The following is an 18,141-nucleotide window of genomic DNA, read 5'->3' on the forward strand; positions in this document are numbered from 1 at the left end:
TGAAGTCCATCTGCCACTTCTCCGCCAAGTCTTGCATCCTATCTATGTCCCTCTGTAACTTCTGACATCCCTCCAGACTATCCACAACCCCACCAACCTTCGTGTCGTTGACAAACTTACCAACCCATCCCTCCACTTCCTCATCCAGGTCATTTATGAAAATGACAAACAGCAAGGGTCCCAGAACAGATCCCTGGGGCACACCACTGGTGACCGACCTCCATTTAGAAAAAGACCCATCTATACCCACTCTCTGCCTCCTTTGGGCAAGCTAGTTCTGGATCCACAGGGCAGCAGCCCCTTGGATCCCATGCCCTCTCACTTTTTCGAGAAGCCTTGCATGGGGGACCTTATCGAACGCCTTACTAAAATCCATATAAACCGCATCTACCGCTTTCCCTTCGTCAATGTGTTTAGTCACATTTTCGAAGAACTCCACCAGGCTCGTAAGGCACGATCTGCCTTTGACAAAGCCATGCTGAGTATTCTTGAGCATACTAAACCTCTCTAAATGCTCATAAATCTTGTCCCTCAGGATCTTCTACATCAGCTTACCAACCACTGAGGTTAGACTCACCGGTTTTGTCACGTTTAAATCAAATTCTTTGATGATGGTAATGTATTTGATGTGGTCTATATAAACTTTAGCAAGGCCTTTGAGAAGGTCCCTCAGGGCAGACTGGTCAAGAAAGTAAGAGCCCAAGGAATCCAGGGCAAAATGGCACACTGGATCCAAAATTGTCTGACAGACAAAAAGGGGATGTTTGTGACTGAAAGTCTGTTCCCATGGAGTTCTGCGAGGCTCGGTGTTGGGGCCCTTGCTATATGTGGCATACATTAATGATTTGGTCTTAAATGTAGGGCGTATGATTAAAAAGTTCATGGATAACATGAAAATTGGTAGGGTGGTAAATAGTGAGAAGGATGGCTGTAGACTGCAGGAGGGTATCATTGGACTGGTCAGGTGGGCAGAGCAGTGGAAAATGGAATTCAAGAGCAGTCTTGGTGGGTCGAAGGGACTGTCCCTGTGCTCCACTGTTCTAGCCCAGAAAAGTGAGGTAATGCACTTGGGGAGGGCTAACAAGGCAAAAGATTACACTATGAATGGTCGGAGCCTGGAATGTGACGATCAGGAGGATCTTGGAGTGCATATCCACAGATCCTTGAAGGTGACAGGGTAGATAGATAGGATAAGGCATTTTATACATATATTAGGAACAAGAGGTGGCTAGAGAAAGAGTTGATCCACTTAAGGACAAAGGAGGGAAATTATATGTAGAACTAAAGGAAGTGGGTGAGATCCTTAATGAGTACTTTACATCGGCATTCACAAAGGAAAGGGACATGTCAATTGATGGTGTCTTGGAGGGGTGTGTAAACCCTTTAGAACAAGTATCATTATGAGGGAGTAAGTTTTAGGTAAATTAAAAAGCATTAAGGTAGACAAATGACCCCATTATTTACCCCACTAATCCCTCTAATTTACACATCTTGGGACATGAAGAGGCAATTTTAGCATGGCCAATCTACCTAACCTGCACATCTTTGCACTGTGGGGGAAACCCACGCAGACACAGGGAGAACGTGCAAACTTCACAGTCACTCAAGACCACAATTGAACCCAGGTCACTGGTTCAGTGAGGCAGCAGTACTAGCTATCTTAAAGTGCTAACCACCTCCTTAAAGACTGAGTGGAGATTTGATAGAGGTGTTCAATATCAGGAAGAAGTCTAGACAGAATAAGTAGAGAGAAATTGCTCCCATTGGCAGAAGGGTTAAGAACTAAAGGATACTGATTTAAGGTGGTTTGCAAAGGAATTAATAAAGGCAGAAGGAAAAACTTATTTTACGCAGGCAGCTAGGATCTGGAATGCCCTGCCGGAAAATTTGAGACAGATATATACAGGACTTTAAAATAGAGAAGTGAATAAGCACCAGAAAATAATTAAATTGTAGAGCTACGACAAAAGGCTGGGGGAGTGAGGTAACTTACACTTTCAGACCTGGCTGATGAATGGCCCCTTTCTGTACTGTAATCATTCTATACTGTAATTTCTTATTTAACATTGTAGTTGTGTTCCCAAAAAATTCTAATCTGTGAAACATTATTAAGCAAATCATATTTTCCCATTGCAACCAATGCAAAAGCTTTAGCGAAGACTTTCATCAGAAAAAAAACCTTTTATAAATTCATAAATTGATGTGGGCGCCCTGGCTAAGCCAGCATATATTGCCTCAAGAAGGTGGTGGCGAACCCGCTGCAGTCCATGTGATGTAGGTACACCCATAGCGTTGTTAGGGACGGAGTTCAGGGTTTTGACCCAGCAACAGTGAAGGACGAGAGATTTTTTAAAATTCTTTTGTGGGACATGGGCGTTGCTGGCTGGCCAGCATTTCTTACCCATCCCTAGCCTAGTTGCCCATGAGAAGGTGGTGGTGAGCTGCCTTCTTGAAACACTGCAGTCCACGTGATCCGTTGGTTGTGGGATCACTTAGCTCTGTCTACTACTTGCTGTTTGGCATATAAGTAGTACTGCTGGGTAGCTTCACTAGGTTGACACCTCATTTTTTAAGGTGTGCCTGGTGCTGTTCCTGGCATTGAACTAGGGTTGATCCCCTGGCTTGATGATAATGGTAGAGTGGGGGATATGCCGGGCCATGAGGTTACAGATTGTGCTGTAGTACAATTCCACTGCTGTTGATGGCCAGTTTCGGGTTGCTAGATCTGTGCGATGTCTATCCCATTTGGCACGGTGATAGTTCTACACAACACAAAGGAGGATATCCTCAATTTGAAGGCGGGACTTCATCGCCACAAGGACTGTGTGGCAGGGGGAGGAGACACAGACTATTTGCAGGATAAAGGCAGAGCACTACACAGTAAAATAATCAAGTCAGAGGAAATGCAGATGTATTAAATTTCAAGGGGGTAAGACAAGGCTGGAGGCAACATCCTGGTGAATCTACTCTGTACCCCCTTGAGTGCCACCACATCCTTCCTATAGTGAGGTGACCAGGAACACTGTAGGGATTCTACGACCAGAACTGCACATAGTACTCTAGCTGTGACTTAAACAACATTATAGCTCCAACATCACCTTCTTGCTCTTATACTCTATACCACAACTGATTAAAGCAAGTGTCCCATATGCTTTCTTAATTATCCTATTCACATGGCGGTGCGGTGGCCTCACCGCTCCAGGGACCCGGGTTCAATTCCCGGCTTGGGTCACTGTCTGTGCGGAGTCTGCATGTTCTCCTCGTGTCTGTGAGAGTTTCCTCCAGGTACTCCGGTTTCCTCACAGAGCCCAAAAGACGTGCTGGTTAGGTGCATTGACCATGCTAAATTCCACCTCAGTATACCCAAACAGGCACCAAAGTGTGGCAACTTGGGGATTTTCACAGTAACTTAATTGCAATGTTAATGTAAGCCTACTTGTGACATTAGAACATAAGAACTAAGAGGAGTAGGCCATCTAGCCCCTCGAGCCTGCTCCGCCATTCAATAAGATCATGGCTGATCTTTTTGTGGATTCAGCTCCATTTACCCACCCGCTCACCATAACCCTTAATTCCTTTACTGTACAAAAATTATTCTATTCTTGCCTTGAAAAACATTCAATGAGGTAGCCTCAACTGCTTCACTGGGCAGGGAATTCCAGATTCATAACCCTGTGTGTGAAGCTCCTCCTCAACTCAGTCCTAAATCTGCTCCCCCTTATTTTGAAGCCACGCCCCCTAGTTCTAGTTTCACCCGCCAGTGGAAACAAATTCCCTGCTTCTATCTTGTCTATTCCCTTCATAATCTTATGTTTCTATAAGATCTCCCCTCATTCTTCTGAATTCCAATGAGTAAAGCCCCAGTCTACTCAGTCTCTCCTCATAAGTCAACTCCAGAATCAACCTAGTGAATCTCCTCTGCACCCCCTCCAGTGCCAGTATATCCTTTCTCAAGTAAGGAGACCAAAACTGTACACAGTACTCCAGGTGTGGCCTCACCAGCACCCTATACAGCTGCAACATAACCTCGCTGTTTTTAAACTCCATCCCTCTAGCAATGAAGGACAAATTCCATTTGCCTTAATTACCTGCTGCACCTGCAAACCAACTCCTTGAGATTCCTGCACAAGGACACCCAGGTCCCTCTGCACAGCAGCAAGCTGCAATTTTTTACCATTTCAATAATAGTCCGTTTTGCTGTTATTCCTACCAAAATGGGTGACCTCACATTTACCAACATTGTACTCCATCTGCCAGACCCTCGCCCACTCACAGACTATCGATATCCCTTTGCAGACTTTCAGTATCCTCTGCACACTTTGCTCTGCCACTCGTCTTAGTGTCATCTGCGAATTTTGACATTACACTTGGTCCCCAACTCCAAATCATCTATGGCACGGTAGCACAGTGGTTAGCACAGTGGTTAGCACAGTAGCACAGTGGTTAGCACTGCTGCTTCACAGCTCCAGGGTCCTGGGTTCGATTCCCGGCTCGGGTCACTGTCTGTGTGGAGTTTGCACATTCTCCTCGTGTCTGCGTGGGTTTCCTCCGGGTGCTCCGGTTTCCTCCCACAGTCCAAAGATGTGCGGGCTAGGTTGATTGGCCAGGTTAAAAATTGCCCCTTAGAGTCCTGAGATGCGTAGGTTAGTGGGATTAGCGGGTAAATATGTGGGGGTAGGGCCTGGGTGGGATTGTGGTCGGTGCAGACTCGTTGGGCCGAATGGCCTCCTTCTGCACTGTAGGGTTTCTATGATTCTATGATAAATCGTAAACAATTGCGGTCCCAATACTGATCCCTGAGGCACACCACTAGTCACTGATCGCCAACCAGAAAAACACCCATTTACCCCCACTCTTTGCTTTCTGTTAGTTAACCAATCTTCTATCCATGCAAATACATTACATTGTGACACTAATAAATTTTTTACAACGTGCTCTGCCGCCTTCAGGGATCTGTGAATAAGTACTCCAAGATCTCTGTTCTTCTGAACTTCTTAGTGTCCTGCCATTCATTAAATATTCCCTTGTCTTGTTACTTCTTCCAAAGTGCATCACCTCACACTTATCAGGGTTAAATGCCATCTGCCACTGCTCTGCCCATCTGATTGACCTATCTGTATCTTCCTATAAGCTACATTCTTCTTAGAACAGTACAGCACAGAACAGGCCCTTCGGCCCACGATTCTTCACTATTAACCACCCTACCAATCGTGGTGTCACCTGCAAACTTGCTTTTCATTCCCCCTACATCATTTATATCACTTACATATATAACAAACAATAAGCGTTGCAGCGCTGAACCTTGTGCCATTGGACACCGGCCTCCAGTCACTTGAACAGCCTTCTGCCGCCACCCTTTGTGTCCTATTACTAATCCAGTTTTGGATCCATCTTGCCACATTTCCCCAAATTCCATTCGTTTCAATCTTCTCAGTCAGTCTCTCATGTGGGACCTTATCAAAAGCTTTGCTAAAGTCCATATAAACTACATCAACTGAACTTCCCTCATTCACATATTGTTACATTTTCAAAAAATTATCAAATTTGTTAGGCATGACCTCCCTCTGACAAAGCCATGCTGACTCTCCCTAATTAACACATGCCATTCCAAGTGGAGATTAATTCTTTCCTTCAGAATTTTCTCCAGTAGTTTCCCTACCACTGACGTGAAACTCACCGGTCTGCAATTTCCTGGTTCATCGTGGTCGGAGAGAAATTAAATATTTGTGTCAGAGCCCCTGCAATTTCCTGCCTTGCCTCCCACAGCAGCCTGGGATGCAGTTCATCAGGATCTCGAGATTTGTCCGTTTTTAAGACCCTAACCCAACACTCCTCATTTCCAATGCCAACCTGTGCAAGGTCCTCAGTCCCCTTTTCCAAATTCTGTACCTATGTTCTCCTTCTCCAGAGTGAAGACCAACATCTTTCCAATGCCCTGCGGTTTCACACTCAGATTGCCCCATTGGTCTCCAATGGGCCCTATTCTTTCCCTGATTAATCTCTTCCCCTTAATGAATAAAATATCTCAGGATTTTCTCTAATCCTGTTCACAAGTCTTTTTGCATGCCCCTTTTTGCACTCATAATTGCTTTCTTAAGTTCCATCTTGCACTTCCTATATTCCCCTAGGGCCACAGCTGAATTGCCCTCTTTGGACTTTGGCCATAACAAACTTGAGCCGTACTGTGTTGTGGTCACTATTGCTAAAATGCTTCCTCAGTGCCACATTAAATACTTGTCTGGCTTTGTTCCCTAGATTCCAGCACTGCTCCATCCCTTGTTGGGATATTGATACAAAATATTGATACAAAAGACTCCCTGGATACATTTCAAGAAATCCACCCCCTCCCAGGAATGTGGCTGCCCCTTACAGGTTCATATGTTCTACCCACAAAGCCTCATTTGAAGACCCTGCCAAGATATCATCTCTCCTTATTGCAGTAATTGACTCCTTAATTAATATTGTTTCACCACCTCCCTTTTTACACCATCCTCTGTTGCACCTAAAGATCCTATACCCTGGAATGTTGAGTAGCCAGTCCTGTCTTTCCCCCTACCAGAGGCTGGTGGTAATCTAGAACTTTCTGCCAGAAAGGGTGGTGGAGATGGGAACCCTCACAACATTTAAGAAGCATTTAGATCAGTGCTAAAAATACCATGGTATGCAAGGCTATGGACCAGATGCTCGAAAATGGGATTGGGATAGGTGCTTGATGGCCAGCGCAGACATGGGTCAAAGGGCCTCTTTCTGTGATGCAAAACTCTATGGTTAGGACACCTGATGGAAACTTGTTTTTGCGAATGTTCTAACATTCTAACATAAGGTCCAAGTGCAGGTCAGTGGGACTAGGCAAAAAATGATTCGGCACAGACAAGAAGGTCCAAAAGGCCTGTTTCTGAGCTGTAATTTTCTATGGTTCTATGGTTCTATTAATGGCTATATAGTCCCTATTCTAAGACTGACATTCTGGCTAAACATTGACAATGTTAAGTGGGAACTTATTGTAGTTCTTCAGGCTCCTGGAGTTCTATGCAGCAAGGAGGGGATTGGGCTTAACTACAATACATCTAAAACTCAACAACCTGCAAGCTCAGCTTTACATCTGATGAAGGACCAATAGTTAAAATGCCAAAGACAGTGACGGAGGGAATCTTCATTGCAGCCAAAGGTCATTATGACCCGAATCATCACAAAATCCAACTAACACCACCATACAGACCTCCCAACAGCCAGTGTGAAGTGGAGGAACGGATGTCAGCAGATTATGGGAAGATGTAAAAACAACAGGGTTGTTGTGGTGGGCGATTTTAACTTCCCCAACACAGACTGGGATTCCTTTAGTGCCAGGGGCTTGGACGGGGCAGAGTTTGTTCAGTGTGTCCAAGAGAGCTTCTTGAGGCAATATATAGATAGTCCAACTCGGGAAGGGGCTATCTTAGACCTGGTTCTGGGAAACGGGCCCGGACAGGTGATTGATGTCTCAGTGGGGAACTATTTTGGGAACAGTGATCACAATTCTATAAGTTTCAAGATACTTGTAGAAAAGGATAGGCGTAGTCCCAGAGTGAAAGTACTAAACTGGGGGAAGGCTAACTACAAAAGTATTAGGCAGGAGCTAGGGAATATAGACTGGAGGTGGCTGTTTGAAGATAAATCCACATCCAATAGGTGGGAGTCTTTTAAAAGTCAGTTGTTAACAATTCAGGACAAGTATGTCCCTGTAAAAAGGAAGGATAAAGACGGCAAGATTTGGGAACCCTAGATGACAAGAAAGATTGTGAGCTTAGTGAAAGAGGAGGCATACATAAATTTCAGGAAATTGAAAGCGGAGAAGGCTCTTGAGAAATACAAAGAAAGCAGCAAAGAGCTTAAACAGGGACTTAGGAGGGCAAAAAGGGGCCGTGAAATGTCCTCGGCAGGCAGGATTAAGAAGAATCCCAAGGCTTTTTATGCATATGCAAGGAGGAAGAGGGAGCTAAGGAAAGGGTGGGTCCACTCAAGGAGATTGGAAGGAGTTTGTATGTGGAGCCAGATGAGGTGGGTGAGGTCCTTAACGAGTACATTGCATTAGTATTGAAAAAGGAGAAGGATGTGGTGGATGGTGAGCATAGAAAGGAGGATGTTGACATTCTTGGACATGTTGAGATAAAATGGGAGATGGTATCGGAGATTTTGAAAAACATTAAGTCCCTAGGACCAGATAGGGTCTAGCCCAGAATACTGAGAGAGGCAAGGGAAGAAATTGCTGAGGCCTTGGCCAAAACCTTTGTATCCACTTTCGTCACATGCGAGAGTTGCTAACATTGTTCCTCTGTTTAAGAAGGGCAGAAGAGACAATCTGGAAATTACAGGCCTGAGTCTTACATCAGTGGTGGGGAAATTATTGGAGAAGATTCTTAGGGACAGGATGTACTCACATCTGGAAGAGAATAGGATTAGCGAAAGGCAGCATGGTTTTGTGAAGGGGAGGTCATGGCTCACAAACTTGAGTGAGTTCTTTGAAAAGTGACAAGAAAAATTGACCAGGGCAGGGCAGTGGATGTTGTATACATGGACTTTAGTAAAGCCTTTGATAAGGTTCCTCATGGCAGGCTGATACAGAAGGTGAAGTCATATGGGATCCGAGGTGAGCTGGTAAGATGGATACAAAACTGGCTTGGGCACAGAAAGCAGAGAGTAGCAGTGGAAGGGTGCTTTTCTAACTGGAGGTCTGTGACAAGTGGTGTTCCACAAGGATCAGTGCTGGAGCCTCGGTTGTTTGTAATATATAGAAATGATTGGGAGGAAAATGCAGGTGATCTGATTAGTAAATTTGCAGATGATACAAAAATTGGGGGAGTAGCGGATAGTGAGAAGGATTGTCAGAGGATACAGCAGGATATAATCAGCTGGAGACCTGGGTCGAAAGATGGCAGATGGAATTTAACCCGGATAAATTGAAGTGATGCGATTTGAAAGGTCTACTGCAGAAGGAAAGTATACTGTAAATGGTAGGGCCCTTAGAAATATTAGCATACAGAGGGATCGAGGCGTGCAGATCTACAGTTCCCTGAAGGTGGCAACTCAGGTGGACAAGGTGGTCAAGAAGGCGGATGGCATGCTGGCCTTCATCGGTCGGGACGTTGAGAATAGAAATTGGAAAATCATGTTGCAGCTGTATCAGACTTTGGTTAAAGCTGCATTTGGAGTATTGTGTACAATTCTGTTCACCACACTACCGGAAGGATGTTGATGCATTGGAAAGGGTGCAGAAGAGGTTTATAGAATCACAGAAGAGGTCCTTCGGCCCATCGGGTTTGCAACAACGCATGAAAGGCCCTGACCTGCCCACCTAATCCCACTTGCCAGCACTTGGCCTATAGCCTTGAATGTTATGGCATGCCAAGTAGTTATCCAGGTACTTTTTAAAAGGATGTGAGGCATCCTGTCTCCACCACCCTTCCAGGCAGTGCATTCCAGACCATCAACACCCTCCGAGTAAAAGAGTTTTTCCTCAAATTCCCCCTAAACATCCCACCCCTCACTTTTAACTTGTGTCCCCTCGTAACTGGTCCTTCAACTAAGGGGAACAGCTGCTCCTTATCCACTCTGTCCATGCCCCTCATAATCCTGTACACCTCACTGGTCTCTGCTCCACAGAAAACAACCCAAGCCTATCCAACCTCTCTTTATAACTTAAACTTACCAGGATGTTGCCTGGTTTGGAGGATATGGACTCTGAAGAAAGGTTGAACAAACTTGGATTGTTTTCATTGGAGTGTCGGAGGATGAGGAGGGACCTGATAGAGGTTTACAAGATTATTACAGGCTTGGACAGGACGGGTAGTCAGAGCCTTTTTCCCAGGGTCAGAGGGTCAATTACTCGGGGCCAGAGGTTGAGTGAGTGGGGGAAGTTTAAAAGAGATGTAAGGGGCAAGTTTTTCACAGAGAGAGTGGTGAATCCTGGAACGCACTGCCGGAGGTGGTGGTGGAAGCAGATTCTATAACAACGTTCAAGAGGCATCTGGATAGATACATGAATAGGTAGGGAATAGGACCACGTTGAGGCAAGGAAATATTTAATTAGAGAGGCAACTGTGTCGGCACAGACTTGGAAGGCCGACGAGCCTGTTCCTGAGCTGTACTATTCTTTGTATACACACAGAGCAAGTAGGCGACTCACTGGCAAGGCTCATCCTTACCCATCAGATCCAGAGAGCTCTGGTGATTGGAGATGATGACATATGGACCCTTGGCATCCAGATTTTCCAATCCCTTCACTTCTAGTTTAATTCCATACAAATTCTTGATGTGTTGCAACACACTACGGACTAATCTAGAACAAAAACATAAAGCAAGAAATGTGGTTAAAAGAAATGGAACGTGGAGAAATTGATACGTCAAATAATCAGATCGGAGGGTCGCCCCGAACAAATTCTATAATTAGCATGCAAACCCTCCTTGATAAATTTCTCTACAGTTACACAGCAGGTAACCCTTAGTCCAATTAACTATTTTTTAGGGAAAGGCATAAACTCATTAATGCTTTGGCAGCTAATTAAAAATTTATAAATGGCTTTGTATATGTTCCTGAATTATAGGTAATTCAAGGGTTATAGGAACAGGCAGGAAATTGGAGATGAGGGCAAGATCTGATCAGCCATGATCTTGTTGAATGGTGGAACCAGCACAAGGGCTGAATACACAAGAACAAGAACCAGTGGATGTGGTTTATTTAGACTTTCAGAAGGTTTTCAACAAGGTCTCACAGAACAGACTATGTAAGCAGTCTCACAACACCAGGTTAAAGTCCAACAGGTTTATTTGGTAGCACGAGCTTTCGGAGCGTTGCCCTTTCATCAGGTGAGTGAAGAGTTCTATTCGCAAACAGGGCATATAGAGACACAAACTCAGTTACAAGATAATGGTTGGAATGCGAGTCTTTACAGGTAATCAAGTCTTTATAGGTGCAGACAATGCGAGTGGAGAGAGAGTTAAGCACAGGTTAAATAGATGTGAATTGTCTCCAGCAACGACAGTTAGTGAGATTTTGCAAATCCAGGCAAGTCGTGGGAGTTACAGATAGTGTGATATGAACCCAACGTCCCAGTTGAGGCCATCCTCACGTGTGCGGAACTTGGCTATCAGTTTCTGCTCAGCGATTCTGTGTTGTCATGAAGGCCGCCTTGGAGAACACTTACCCAAAGATCAGAGGCTGAAGATCCAACCAAAGGACACACCCATCAACTCAACAGACTGATCAAGACTTTTGATCTGGACCTTCAGAGTACCCTCCGTGCTCTCATCCTACGTATCCTCGTGTTGGAGATTTCTAATGTCTCCCGAAGATACACAAGGCCAACACACCCGGCCGTCCCATCGTATCAGGCAATGGGACCCTGTGAGAGAACCTCTCCGGCTACGTCAAGGGCATCCTGAAACCCATTGTACAAAGAACCCCCCCCCCAGCTTCTGTCGCGATACTACGGACTTCTTACAGAAACCCAGCAACCATGGAGCAGTTGAACCAGGAACACTCCTCGTCACAATAGATGTCTCGGCACTCTACACCAGCACCCCCACGACAATGGCATTGCTGCAACTGCCTCAGCACTCAACACCGACAACTGCCAATCTCCAGAGGCAATTCTACAACTCATCTGCTTCGTCCTGGACCACAATGTCTTCACCTTCAACAACCAGTTCTTCATCCAGACACACGGAACAGCCATGGGGACCAAATTCGCACCTCAATATGCCAACATCTTCATGCACAGGTTCGGACAAGACTTCTTCACTGCACAGGACCTTCAACCGACGCTATACACTAGATACATTGATGACATTTTCTTCATTTGGACTCATGGCAAACTGAAACAACTACATGATGATATCAACACGTTCCATCCCACCATCAGACACACCATGGACTACTCTCCGGAATCGGTTGCATTCATGCATCTCCATCAAGGACAGTCACCTCAGCATTTCATTGTGCCACAAGCCCACAGATAACCTCACGATGCTCCACTTGGAACATAGAACAGTACATCACAGTACTGGCCCTTCGGCCCTCGATGTTGTGCCAAGCTTTGTCCGAAACCAAGATCAAGCTATCCCACTCCCAATCATTCTGGTGTGCTCCATGTGCCTATCCAATAACCGCTTGAAAGTTCCTAAAGTGTCTGACTCCACTATCACAGCAGGCAGTCCATTCCACACCCCAACCACTTCCACCCTAAACACGTTAAAGAAGCCATCCTCTATGGACAAACCCTCCGTATACACAGGTTCTGCTCAGATGAGGAGGATCGCAACAGACACTTACAGACCTGAAAGACGCCCTCGTAAGAACAGGATATGGCACTCAACTCATCGATCAACAGTTCCAACACGCCACAGTGAAAAACTGCACAGACTTCCTCAGAAGACAAACACGGGACACAGCGGAGAGTACCCTTCGTCGTCCAGTACTTCCCCAGAGCGGAGAAGATACGACATCTTCTCTGGAGCCTTCAACATATCATTGATGAAGATGAACATCTCGCCAAGGCCATCCCTACACCCCCATTACTTGCCTTCAAACAACCGCGCAACCTCAGACCATTGTACGCAGTAAACTACCCAGCCTTCAGGAGAACAGTGACCACGACACCACATAACCCTGCTGCAGCAACCTCTGCAAGACATGCTGGATCATCGACACGGATGCCATCATCTCACGTGAGAACACCATCCACCAGGTACACGGTACATACTCTTGTGACTCAGCCAACATCGTCTACCTGATACGCTGCAGGAAAGGATGTCCCGAGGCATGGTACATTGGGGAGACCATGCAGACGCTAGGACAACAGATGAATGGACACCGCTCAACAATCACCAGGCAGGAGTGTTCCCTTCCTGTCGAGGAACACTTCAGCAGTCAAAAGCATTCAGCCTCTGATCTTCAGGTATGCGTTCTCCAAGACGGCCTTCACGACACACGACAACACAGAATCGCTGAGCAGAAACTGATAGCCAAGTTCCGCACACATGAGGACGGCCTCAACCAAGATCTTGGGTTCGTCACACTATCTGTAACCCCCACGACTTGCCTGGGTTTGCAAAATCTCATTAACTTTCGTTGCTGGAGACAATTCACATCTCTTTAACCTGTGCTTAACCCTCTCTCCACTCACATTGTCTGCATCTATAAAGACTTGATTACCTGTTAAGACTCGCATTCCAACCATTATCTTGTAATTGAGTTTGTGTCTATATATGCCCTGTTTGTGAACTGAACTCTTCATTCACCTGATGAAGGGGCAACGCTCCGAAAGCTCGTGCTACCAAATAAACCTGTTGGACTTTAACCTGGTGTTGTGAGACTACTTACTGTGCCTACCCGAGTCCAACGCTGGCAACTCCACATCATAACAGACTATGTAAAGTTGAAGCACATGGGATTGCAGTAATGTCTTGAGATGGACAGAAAGCTGGTTAGCAGATAGGAAGCAAAGAGTTGGCATAAATAGGTCTTTTTCTGATTGGCAATCAGTGATAAGTAGGGTTCCGCAGGGATCTGTGCTAGGACCCCAATTGTTCACATTATATATCAATGATTTGGAAGAAGGAATTGAATATATTATCTCCAAATTTGCATATGATACAAAGTTGGGTGGGTGAGCTGTGAGGAGGATGCAGAGATGCTTCCGTGTGATTTGGACAGGCTCAGTGTATGGGCATCTGCATGGCAAATGCAGTATAATGTGGATAAATGTGATGTTATCCACTTTGGTAGCAATAATTGGAAGACAGATTACTTGAATGGGTGTAAATTGAGAGAGGTGGATACTCAGCGAGACCTTGATGCCCTCATGCATCAGTCGCTGAAAATAAGCGTGCAGGTACAGCAGGCAGTGAAGGAGGCAAATGGTATAGGGATAGGGATGCTTTGCTGCAATTGTATAGGGCGTTGGTGAAGCCACGTGTGGAGTATTGTGTGCAGTTTTGGTGTCTTTATCTGAGGAAGGATGCCCTTGCTATAGAGGGAGTGCAGCAAAGGTTTACGAGGCTGATTCCTAAGATGCAGGTCTGTCATATAAGGAGAGACTAAGTTGGTTAGGATTATAGTCACAGGAGTTTAGAAGTGAGAGAGGGGTTCTCAGAAATTTATTAAATTCCATCAGGGGAGATTCAGAAAGAATGTTCCCAATGGTGGGCGAGTCCAGAACTAGGGTTCATAGCTTGAGGCTAAGGGTAAACCTTTTAGAACTGAGATGAGGAGAAATTTTTTCACCCAGAGGGTGATGAATGTATGGATTTCAAGAAGAAATTAGATATAGTGCTAGGGGCTAAAGGGATATGGGGGGAGGGGGAATCAGGATATTGAATTTGATGATCAGCCATAATCAAAATGAATGGTGGAGCAGACTTGAAGGGCCGGATGGCCTACTCCTGCTTTTAGTTTCTATGTAACGCAAGAAATAGGAGTAGGCTACCAAGACATTCAAGCCTGCCCCACGATTCCATACAATCATGGCTGTTACGCTGTTAAGCCCTCCGAAGATCTTATATGAATAAAGTCAACTCTCTCTCTTCTGAACTCCAAGGAATACAGACCCAGACTAATTAGAAACATAGAAAACTACAGCACAAAACAGGCCCTTCGGCCCCACAAGTTGTGCCGAACATATCCCCACCTTTTAGGCCTACCTATAACCCTCCATCCTATTAAGTCCCATGTACTCATCCAGGAGTCTCTTAAAAGACCCTATTGAGTTTGCCTCCACCACCACTGTTGGCAGCCGATTCCACTTGCCCACCACCCTCTGTGTGAAAAACTTCCCCCTAACATTTCCCCTGTACCTACCCCCCAGCACCTTAAACCTGTGTCCTCTCGTAGCAGCCATTTCCACCCTGGGAAAAAGCCTCCGAGAGTCCACCCGATCTATGCCTCTCAACATCTTATATACCTCTATCAGGTCTCCTCTCATCCTATGTCACTCCAAGGAGAAAAGACCGAGCTCCCTCAGCCTATCCTCATAAGGCATGCCACTCAATCCAGGCAACATCCTTGTAAATCTCCTCTGCACCCTTTCAATCTTTTCCACAGGAGGCAGCTTTCCATTAGCCACTGGTGGGATCGTCCATTCGTGCTGATGTCTATGGCGTTTTGGTGGCTTGCCTGCTCCATCGCCACGGGATATGAGCAGAGGAGGCAGCCACCTTCTGTCAACTTTGGTAGGACTGGAATATCCTGCCAGCAGGAAGGAACGGAAAATCCCACCCAAGGACTGAGTTTAAAGACTGTCCTCAAGGTGTTTCCAAACCACCAAACAGAATTGTGGATTTCAATCATCTTTACCTTCTCAAGGGGACATGGATGTATTCAGTCCTGGGCCCGCTAATTGGATGCAAATTACAATTTTAATATTTAAATCAGCTCCGGGCCAGAAATTGGCACAGAGCTGACGACACCGGAAGTCCTGGCTCCAGATGTGCACAGAGGCCATGGCACCCAGTGGGCAGCCCGCTAAACTGCCTCCTCTGATGTCTAGAGCAGCGCAGCCTCCCACAATGCCCCAGGATACACTTCAACAGGTCCCGGGGTTTTATCTCCCTTGATGCGTTTTAAGACTTCCAGCACCACCTCCTCTGTAATACTCCTCCAGACATCACTATTTAATTCCCCAAGTTCCCTAACATCCAAGCCTTTCTCAATAGTAAATACTGATGAGAAATATTCATTTAGGATCTCACTCATTTCTTGTGGATCTACACATAGATGACCTTGTGAAAACCGAGGCAAAATACTCATTAAGTACCTCTGCCATTTCTACTAGTCCCGTACTGATTTTCCCACCTTCACCTTTTATAGGCCCTATTCCTTCACGTCTCATCCTTTTACTCTTCACATATTTATAGAACGCCTTAGGGTTTTCCTTAATCCTACCTGCCAAGGCCTTCTCGTGACCCCTTCTGGCTCTCCTAACTTCCTTCTTTAGTCCCTTCCTACAAGCCGTATACTCATCTAGATCCCTATCTTCGCCACCAGCCCTTAGAGCCAATCCTTATCTCGAAGTTACGGATCTGACTTGCCGACTTCCCTTACCTACATTGTTCCAACATGCCAGAGGCTTGATAGTCTCTCTTGATATTACAACCCTCTCATCCCAGGAATTAGCTGGTGAATCACCTTTGAACTGCCTCCAATGTTACTATATCGTTTTTTAGGTAAGGGGGCCAAAACTGTGCGCAGTATTCCAGGTCTCAGCAACACCTAGTACAATTGCAACAAAACCTCCCTATTTTTAAACTCCAACCTCTTTGCAATAAAGGCCCATTTGGCCTATTCCTGTTCTTTCTTATGAGCTTGTTAGAGGTGTGTACACTTAGTTAACTAACCATAGAATCCCTACAGTGCAGAAGGAGGCCATTCGAGTCTGCACCAACAACAATCCCACCCCAGGCCCTATCCCCACAACCCCACACAATTACCCCGCTAATCCCTCAAACCCACACATCCCAGGATACTAAGGATAATGGCCAATCAACCTAACTTGCACATCTTTGGAGTGTGGGAGGAAACTGGAGCACCCGGAGGAAACCCACACTCACATGGGGAGAACGTGCAAACTCCACACAGACAGTGACCTAAGACCGGAATTGAACCTGGGTCACTGGAACTGTGAGGCAGCAGTGCTAACCACTGTGCCACCTTGCTGCCCTAACACAATATTTTTTAAAGCATTAGCAGTACCTGATGGCTGCAAGTGATATTGGTAACACAGTCAACATATTCAAGCATAAAAAAGCAAGCCCAATTAAAACAAGACACCAGCTTGCAGGTAGTTTTAATTAAAATAAAGAAAAATGTATAAAAGGAGGGTAGTGACCTTTCATTGCCATTCCCTACATTTGATCCCAGGATGGGACAAATATCTGCTGGATTTGCCTCTCCATAAGACATAGGAGCAGAATTAGGCCACTCAGCCCATCGAGTCTGCTCCGCCATTCAATTGAGTGATACTTTTCTCATCCCCATTCTCCTGCCTTTTCCCCATAACCCCTGAACCCCTTATTAATCAAGAACTATCTATCTCTGCCTTAAGGACACTCAATGACCTGGCCTCCACAGCCTTCTGCGGCAGAGTTCCACAGATTCACTACTCTCTGACTGAAGAAATTCCTCCTCATCTCGGTTTTGAAAGATCGTTCCTTTAGCCCGAGGTTGTGCCCTCTGGTTCTAGTTTTTTTTCCTTCTAGTGGAAACATCCTCTCCATGTCCACTCACTCCAGGCCTCGCAGTATCCTGTAAGTTTCAATAAGATCCCCCTCATCCTTCTAAACTCCAACCAGTAGAGACCCAGAGTCCTCAACCGTTCCTCATATGACAAGCTCTTCATTCCAGGGATCATTCTTGTGAACCCCCTCTGGACCCTTTCCAAGGCCAGCACATTCTTCCTTAGATCATAGAAGAATCACAGAATCCCTACAGTGCGGGAGGAGGCCATTCGGTCCATTGAGTCTGCACCAACCACAATCGCACCCAGGCCCTATCCCCACAACCCCACATACTTACCCTGCTAATCCCCTGACACTAGGGTCAATTTAGCATGGCCAATCCACCTAACCCACAGATCTTTGGATTGTGGGAGGAAACCGGAACACCCTGAGGAAACCCACACAGATATGGGGAAAATGTACAGACTCCGCACAGACAATGACCCAAGCCGGGAATCGAACCCAGGAATCGAATCCACGTCCCCAGTTTAGAAAGTAGTCTATGCCTCCATTCCTCCTTCCAGAGTGCATAACCTCACACTTTTCCACATTATATTCCATCTGCCACTTCTTTGCCCTCTCTCCTAACCTGTCCAAGTTCTTCTGCAGCCCCCCTGCTTCCTCAATACTACCTGTCCCCTTATATATCTTTGTATCATCTGCAAACTTAGCAACAGGGCCTTCAGTTCCTTCTTTCAAATCATTAATGTATATCGTGAAAAGTTGTGGTCCCAGCACCGATCCCGGAGGCACACCACTAGTCACTGTCTGCCATTCTGAAAAAGACCCCTTTATCCCCACACTCTGCCTTCTGCCAGTCAGCCAATCCTCTATCCATACCAGGATCTTACCCTTAACACCATGAGCTCTTAACTTATTTAACAGTCTCCTATG

At 45.7% G+C, this 18,141-nt stretch overlaps 1 protein-coding gene across 1 annotated transcript in view; it reads right to left on the reverse strand.

The window, feature by feature from the left end:
- agpat2 (1-acylglycerol-3-phosphate O-acyltransferase 2 (lysophosphatidic acid acyltransferase, beta)) overlaps positions 1 to 18,141 on the reverse strand; it is a 68,355-nt gene that overhangs the window by 38,865 nt on the left and 11,349 nt on the right. The window contains exon 2 of the mRNA XM_078226149.1: positions 10,182 to 10,315. Within this exon, the coding sequence (XP_078082275.1) occupies positions 10,182 to 10,315 (134 nt within the window). The remainder of the gene's footprint in view (positions 1 to 10,181; positions 10,316 to 18,141) is intronic.

Source organism: Mustelus asterias, chromosome 13 (genome assembly GCF_964213995.1).
Source record: "Mustelus asterias chromosome 13, sMusAst1.hap1.1, whole genome shotgun sequence".
Lineage (NCBI taxonomy): Eukaryota > Metazoa > Chordata > Chondrichthyes > Carcharhiniformes > Triakidae > Mustelus > Mustelus asterias.